The sequence below is a fragment of the Arachis hypogaea genome, chromosome 7 (genome assembly GCF_003086295.3).
Source record: "Arachis hypogaea cultivar Tifrunner chromosome 7, arahy.Tifrunner.gnm2.J5K5, whole genome shotgun sequence".
NCBI lineage: Eukaryota > Viridiplantae > Streptophyta > Magnoliopsida > Fabales > Fabaceae > Arachis > Arachis hypogaea.
The window spans coordinates 3,140,245-3,148,557 of NC_092042.1; the positions used below are offsets into that span (position 1 = coordinate 3,140,245).

Consider the following 8,313-nt stretch of genomic DNA (forward strand, 5'->3'; position numbering starts at 1 on the left):
CAAGGACGATGTGGTAGCGGATGAAAGGTGAGGAACAAAGAAGCTTCATAAGACAGGTAGGAGAAGAGGCAAAGTGGGATGGAAATGGAAGCGCGGAAGAGATGTGGAGGGAGATGACAGAAGTTATTAGAAGAACAGCAAAAGAAAGTTTTGGTGAATCTAAAGGAATAGAACCAAGAGACAAGGAGTCCTGGTGGTGGAATGCGAGTATACAAGAAAAGATAAAGATAAAAAGGGAATGGTTTAAAGAGTGGTCTTTATGTCGCAATACAGATAACTGAAAAAAATATAAGGTGGCTAAGAAAGAGACAAAGTGGCTGTAAGTGAAGTAAGAATAAGAGCATATGAGGGTCTCTACCAGTCTTTGGGCACAAAAGAAGGAGAAAAAGGTATATATAGAATCGCAAAGAGTCGGGAAAGAAGAACGAGAGATTTGGATCAGGTTAAGTGCATAAAGGATAAGGATGGAGAGGTGTTGGCTTAAGAGGAGAAGATTAATGAAAGGTGGAAGAGCTACTTCTACGAGTTATTTAATGAGGGACAGAAGACTCTTCCGAGCCTTGGTCGATTATGCACAAGGGAAGAAGATCAAAACTTTGACTACTATCGAAGGATTCGAGACTTCGAGTTAAAAGAGGCTATAAAGCAGATGAAAAATGGCAGGGCAGTAGGACCTGATAATATCTCGATTGAGGTTTGGAAGGGTTTTGGAGAAAAAGGCATTAATTGGTTAACCAAGCTTTTTAATGAGATTTTAAGGTCAAAGAAGATGCCTGATGAGTAGAGAAAGAGCACCTTGGTACCTATATACAAGAATAAGGGGATATACAAAGTTGCGAAAATTATAGAGGGATTAAGCTTATGAGTCATACTATGAAGTTATGGGAAAGGGTGATAGAACGGAGGTTGAGAAAAGAGACACAAGTAACAGAGAACCAATTTGAATTTATGACAGGTAGATCTACCACTGAAGCGATATACCTATTAAGAAGGATGATGGAGAGGTATCGTAGTAATAAAAGGGATCTACATATGGTGTTTATTGATTTGGAAAAAGCGTATGATAGGGTACTAAGGGAGGTCTTATGGAAGGTTTTAAAAAAGAGGAGAGTAAGGATCACATATATTCGGGCAATTAAAGACATGTATGATGGGCCACAACTAGTGTGAAGACTCAAGGTGGTGTGACAGAAGAATTCCCTATTGGTATAGGATTGCACCAGGGATCATCCTTAAGTCCATACCTTTTCACATCAGTCTTGGAAGTACTCACAGAGCACATCCAAGAGCCTGTGTAATGGTGCATGCTTTTTGCCGATGATATCGTCCTTATGGGAGAGTCAAGGAAAGACCTAAATAAGAAGTTGGAGTTATGGAGAGAAGCTTTAGAAGTGTATGGTCTGCGCATAAGCCGTAGCAAGACGGAATATATGGAATGTAAATTCAGTCTGAGAAGGAAAAACCCCAATATAGAGGTGAAGATTGGAGAAAACATCCTACAAAAAGTTAAAAGTTTTAAGTATCTTGGGTGTATCATACAGGATAATGGAGAGGTTGAACAGGATGTAAATCATAGGATCCAAGCAGGTTGGTCAAAATGGCGGAGTGCATCTGGTTTTATATGCGACAAAAAAGTGCCTCTAAAACTTAAAGGTAAATTTTATCGCACCACTATAAGACCGGCTATGCTGTATGGTACAGAGTGTTGGGCGGCTAAAGGGGAGCATGAACATAAGCTGAGTGTGGCAGAGATGAAGATGTTGAGATGGATGAGTGGTCATACGCGATTGGATAAAATAAGGAATGAAGATATAAGGGAGAGAGTTGGAGTAGCACCCATTGTGGAAAAGATGGTTGAATCGCGTCTCAGGTGGTTTGGACATGTGAGAAGAAGACCGATAGAATATCCAGTCAGGAGGGTGGATGAGATGGAAGATGGATAAAGGGCGAAAGGCAGAGGAAGACCTAAGAAGACCATCCATGAGGTGGTCAAACGAGATCTACATGTAAGCAGTCTCTCTGTAGACATGATACATGACAGAGCACAATGACGTCGTTTGATTCATGTAGCCGACCCCACTTAGTGGGACAAGGCTTTGTTGTTGTATTTATTTATTTTTAAGTGTTTCAACATTTCAACTTGTATCTTTGTACCATATTCTTTATTCCTCAAACACACCATATTTTTAACTCCTCATTGGAGGAAAATTTTATTCAAGTAAAATTCTTACACTCAAGAAATTCAGCAACATAGTTGATAGTAAATAAAACAAATATAATTATCTTCTCTTAAAATTATTGGTATCTCTTCCAGATATGCTAATCTATTACTCTGTTTCAACTTTTATGTCATGTTGGTTAGTATTTCTTTTTAATCACTTTTGCTAGTTTGTATCATTTCTAGCTTTTGATTAGTACACTGAGGGGCATTTTGTGTCTTTGTCTGATGATGATGATCTTTATTGATTAGCCAACAATGTTAGTCTAGAAATGCATGTTGATCTTTATCTTAAAGTTGAAATTGAAAAGCCCTCGCTCTTTTTAAGATAGAACATGATCTTTGAATACTAATTTCAGAACAAAGATGTGTAAATAATGTATAGAAACCAGAAAGCAACAATAAAAAAATATCACATTCAAACTTGATACACAATTACAGAGAAGGGAGTTGCCTTATGCAGTGGTCTTCAATAATTACATAATAAAGTGGCCACATGTTCGTAATAAACACTTCAATTCTTCCATTTACAAAGAAATCAAACATTAATCTAGTACTAGTGTACTCCTTGAAGAATAGAAAATACTGTCTGAACAACAGTGAGAACAAGCAGAAAAATTCCAGCAATAGAGCTACCGTCTTCCATGGAGTGTTGCAATAATCACGCCTCAAAGTCGCAAGGCGTGCACAAAAAGCATTCAACCTTTGAAAAAGAAGGGAATATTGCACATTAAAATCTGGATACATAATGTTCGCTCCAAGACCATTGAACATTTTGGCCACTGCATTACTATCACCTAACCAATTCTCAATTATTCCATTCTTAATCAGCAAATCTACATCTTTTTCTGTGTTAATAAGAAAATCTAACACAGCAATATAGTCAGGGAGATAGGATTCATTGATACAGTGACATTGCTCGAAAGCTAACAAATTTCTCAAAACAACTTCAGTAGTGTCCTCCACTCTAAAGAATGGGATTCTCAAAGTATGACCAGAAAGTTGCAAGTCTAGTAAGCACTGACTATCTTTCTTGACCTCAAACTTCACTCCTGCTTCCTTCAACTCAGTTGCACTATAAATTTGCACTATCTGTGCTTCTCTTGAACATGTAGAGATTGATAAGTTACAGGACAATAATAGAAGCTTTCTAGAAAGATCTGGGAAATGAGCTATTCCACCAATATTGGATACTGATAACTCACCCTTAAAATCACCAGGAAAGATTATTCTACCAGGAACTATATGATAAAGAGCGAGATTTAACAACGAAGGATGCCTGTCGTGGCTCCGACCAATGAAGGTAGAAGGAAAAACTAGATTGTAAAGCTTGTCAAGAACAAAGAATGGGACTTGATTCTCAAGCAACAACAAATCATATCGTATATAGACCCTTAACTGTGTTGGCAAATAGAATAGCATCGTCGCCACGTGTAAGCATGAAATGGTACCTGAGTAGAAACTCTAATATGAAGCAGCAGTCCACTAAGATCAACATAACATGTTCTTCCTTACTAAGCTTGATGTCATCTGAGTAACAAGCACGAATCTTTGGCTCAAGCTCTTGCATGCAATTCACAAAACTTTCTAACTTGTTTGTCTCGGATCTTTCAATAAATTGTTTGCAATATAGTCTTTTATGGTCCTCCATCTTTAGCAATTTTTCATCTCCATGGTGAAAAGGACCAATTGAAGCAATCTCTGGAGTGTATGCATCTTCTTTAAGCTTGCGGATGTTGTGGGGAACCGTGTAGATGCAACATTCCTTTGTAAAGCGAGCTTGTCCCTTCTCCAACATTGCTTCAATCTTCTTTACAAAGTCATTAGGATTCGGAGTTGCCATCTATATGAATAGATTAATACTTTTCCTTTTTAGTTAGAATTTTATATACTTATTTGTTACAACACTATGGAAGAAATTATGAAATTGATTATTTGATTACATAGATGCTATTTACATAGATAGATTTTATATCAGTTAATAATAGCAGAAAGTTAAAAAAAACATTGGAGGATAATGCGATATAATAAGGCACACTCACCTTTCAGCCTTTGTGTATTTGAAAAGTGAAACGATATGAGAGTGTGGCCTTTGACTCAGTACAAGTTGAACCTTGTGTCAGTAATCATTGTTTTACAATCAAAAAGTTTGGAAGCATCACAAAAGATTGTATAGCATGGGTGGAAACAAGTTGAGTTCTGAGATTGGGAAAAAAATAAAGACAACTATAATGATCTTAGCTTGCAAAGTGAAAGTATATCACTTTTCTTTTCTTGGATGCTATAAGGCAAGTATCACTGAGATTATAAAATAAGAAACATATTTATACAAGGCTCAGCTTCAAGATATACTATGATGTAGAGTGATCGACCCATTAGTTAATACAACTTTATTACACAATAGAAAGATATTAGAAGAGGATGTATATTCACGTGTAATAACCAATTAGAGTTAGTTATATTCCAGCCAGCAAGTTAGTTAGAATAAAACTAGATTTGGTAGTTTTTGTTAGACCATTCAGCTAAGACCAACTATATAAAGCTGATAACCAAGACTATTAGTTTAAGCTTTACATTCCCCTGTTCATTACTTGTAACACAAGAATAGATTGTGAACCCTTTCTCTGATTGGTTTCGTCATTGAAGGTGGTTACTTGTATGAGAAGCTTCCAAATGATAGTCACGAAATGCATATTAATCTTTAACTTACAATTGAAAAAACTCTCTTTTTAAGATAAAACATAATGTTTGAATACTAATTTCAGAATAAAGATGTGTAAATAATGTATAGAAATTAGAAAGGAACAATAAAAAAAAGATCACACTCAAACTTGATACAGAATTACAGAGAAGGAATATGCCATATGCAGTGGTCTTCAATAATTACATAACAACGTGGCCACATGTTCATAATAAACACTTCAATTCTTACAAAATACAAAGATATTAAAACTACCACACCATATCGGGAATTAAACGTATAATCATCCAATCCACACTACACAACACAAACATTAATCTAGTACTAGTGTTTTCAATGGAGGATAGAAAATACTGTTTGAATAACAGTGAGAATAAGCAGAAAAATTCCAGCAATAGAAGCTACGGTCTTCCATGGAGTGTTGCAGTAATCGCGCCTCAAAGTCGCAACATTTTTGTTCCAAGGGCGTGCACAGAAAGCATTCAACTCATCAAAAATATGGGAATATTGCACATTAAAATCTGGATACAAAAGGTTCACTCCAAGACCATTGAACATTTTGGCCACTGCATTGCTATCACCTAACCAATTCACAATTATTTTTTTCTTAATAAGGAAATCTACATCTTTGTCTGCATTGATAAGAAAATCAAAGAAGATGATATAGTCTGTGAGGTAGGATTCATAGATACAGTGACATTGTTCGAAAGCTAACAAATTTCTCAAAATAACTTCAGTCCAGTCATCCACACTAATAAATGGGATTCTCAAAGTACAGCCTGAAATTTCCAAGTCTAGTAAGCATTTATCATTTTTGTTTACCTCAAACTTCACTCCAGCTTCATTCAACTTAGTTGCACTATAAATTTGGGTTATCTTTTTTCCTCTTGCGCTTCCAGAGGCTGATGGTTGGAAAAACTGAGAGGATCTTAATAGAAGCTTTCTTATTAGATCTGTGAAATGAGCTATTCTACCAACACTAGATAAAGTTAGCTCCTTTTTATAAGCTGGAGGAATAGTATCATTAGGAACCACAAGAAGAGTGAGACCTAATAATGAAGGATGGTTACTATTCAAGGTAGAAGGAAAAGCTAGATTGTAAAGCTTGTCAAGAACAAAGAAAGGGACTTGATTCTCAATCAATAACAAATCTATTTTTAGAAAGTTCCATAACCGTGGTGACAGAAAAATGATATCCTGCAACTGCATGAAATGGATCCTCAGTAAAAACTCTAATATGAAGCAGCAATCCACCAAGATCACCATAACATGCTTTTCCTTACTAAGCTTGATGTCATCTGAGTAACAACCACGAACCTCTGCCTCCACCTCTTGCACGCAACTCACAAAACTTTCCAAGTTCTTCGTCTCGGATCTTTCAATGAATTGTCTGCAATATAATCTTTTATGATACTCCATCTTTAGCAGCTTTTCATTTCCATGGTGAAAAGGACCAATTGAAACAACCTCTGGAGTGTATGCATCTTTATTAAACTTGCGGATGTTATGGGGCACCCTGTAGATGCAGCATTTCTCTGTAAAGTGAGGTTGTCCCTCCTCCAACATTGTTTTAATCTCCATTACAGCTTCATTAGGATTCTTACTTGCCATCTATATAAAATTATAAATAGTTGACTTTTTAGTTGACTCGTGGTCAAATTTCTTATAACTATGCACCAATTATTTTCGGAACACATTAAAATTCGCCACTAAATTAAATACGTATAAAATATATATTAAAATATTTGTTTATTACATATTTGATTATTTTACTTTTTGACATATTTGATTATTCTAATATTATTTTATTAGAAAAATATTAAATCAATATGTATAAATATATATAATAATAATTAATGTAGTAACCAATTTTTAATATACATATTTTTGTATTTAGATCTGCAATTTTGACTTTCATAAAATACTCTAATTTTATCCTTGATCTAAAATAAATTAATAACACAAAATTCAAGAAATATGACTGGATGTATATAGTTTTTAGTATTTAAGAATTAACTAGTACTTTTTATGTCTAAAATCAAGTAAATAACTAAATTATGTATTTATTTTTATGTTCATATGTGGAAATAACTTAATTTATGTCTTTATGATTATTTATTTCTTTTTTATAAAAATAATTCTATATTAGTTAATGTTAGCAGAAAGGTCAAAGAAACTTTTGAAGGATATTGCAATATGGAAAAGTATAGGTAGACAATGAAAATACTAAACAATATGAACAATAGATATATCAGATGTTTAATTCACTAGGTGTGCAGATGGTTATTCTAATATTAAGATTTAGGTAAATAATTTAGGAGTGTAGTGTGTTTTTACTTTATTAGACCAATTTTAAAGTCTATTGTTCATATTGTTCACAAAAGTCATTCTCTACCTAGCAAATCGCTTGCAATATAATAAGACACACTTACCTTGACGCCTTTGTGAATTTGAAAAGTGTTGCCTTTGACTTGGTACCCTACACAACACAACACAACAACAGTTGAACCTTTTTGTCAGAAATCATTATATAACAATCAAAAGTTTTGGAAGAATCAAAGAGTTTGAATAGCATGGGTGGAATAGGAAACATGCACAACCTTATAAAAAATACAAGTTGTGTTATGCGACGATAAAGATATAATATTATATATATAGCTGAGATTGGGAACAGATAGAGACAAGTATAATGATCTTAACTTGCAAAGTGAATACAAGTATATCACTTTTTTTTTTTTTTTCTTGGATGCTATAAGGCAAGTATCACTGAGATTATAAAATAAGAAACATATTTATACAAGGCTCAGCTTCAAGATATACTATGATGCAGAGTGATCGACCCATTAGTTAATACAAATTATTACTTCTAGCCTTTTTTTTTAGTATTCAAATACACAATAGGTATTCACGTGCAATAACCAATTAGAGTTAGTTATATTCCAGCCAGCAAGTTAGTTAGAATAAAACCAGATTTGGTAGTTTTTGTTACCATTCAACTAAAACCAAATATACAAAGCTTATAACCATAGTTAGAATAAAAACTAATTTTTTCTCTTTTCCTTTCGTACTCATCATTCATTCTTATATTTATTATATAAATCAACATTCAATTCATAATTTTTTTATCTTCTTTTACATAATCTCATACATCTTTCTTTTTCTTCTTCTTCCTCTTAATTCTTGCTAATTTTTTGCACAACTAGAATTTAGTTGATAACTATAATTTTTATTTTTATTTTTTTTAATTTGGTAAACGTATGTATTATTAGGTGATCGTGTGATTGTATTCATTAACTTTTTTATTCTTTTGTGTAATTGTATTCATAAGTTATATAGTATGTTTGTTGTCTATATATCACTTCTTTTTTCTTTCAACAATTTACAATTTTTTAAT

The 8,313-nt window shown here is 33.7% G+C and overlaps 2 protein-coding genes across 2 annotated transcripts; both read right to left on the reverse strand.

The window, feature by feature from the left end:
- Nucleotides 1–2,653: 2,653 nt before the first annotated feature.
- LOC112703954 (UPF0481 protein At3g47200-like) lies at nucleotides 2,654–4,032 on the reverse strand. The gene has a single exon (XM_072199837.1). It carries the CDS (start codon nucleotides 3,638–3,640, stop codon nucleotides 2,654–2,656), a length of 987 nt encoding a protein of 328 aa, XP_072055938.1. The 5' UTR covers nucleotides 3,641–4,032.
- A 1,037-nt stretch (nucleotides 4,033–5,069) lies between these two features.
- On the reverse strand, nucleotides 5,070–7,392 carry LOC114924013 (UPF0481 protein At3g47200-like). The gene is made up of 2 exons (XM_029288228.2): nucleotides 7,352–7,392; nucleotides 5,070–6,530 (listed from the first exon to the last, which is right to left on the reverse strand). Exon 2 carries the CDS (start codon nucleotides 6,528–6,530, stop codon nucleotides 5,253–5,255), a length of 1,278 nt encoding a protein of 425 aa, XP_029144061.1. The 5' UTR covers nucleotides 7,352–7,392; the 3' UTR covers nucleotides 5,070–5,252.
- Nucleotides 7,393–8,313: the final 921 nt, after the last annotated feature.

Excerpts from the sequence above, each read along its gene's own strand:
- LOC112703954 (XM_072199837.1), bottom strand. The coding sequence starts at position 3,640 with ATGCTATTCTATTTGCCAACACAGTTAAGGGTCTATATACGATATGAT.
- LOC114924013 (XM_029288228.2), bottom strand. The coding sequence starts at position 6,530 with ATGGCAAGTAAGAATCCTAATGAAGCTGTAATGGAGATTAAAACAATG.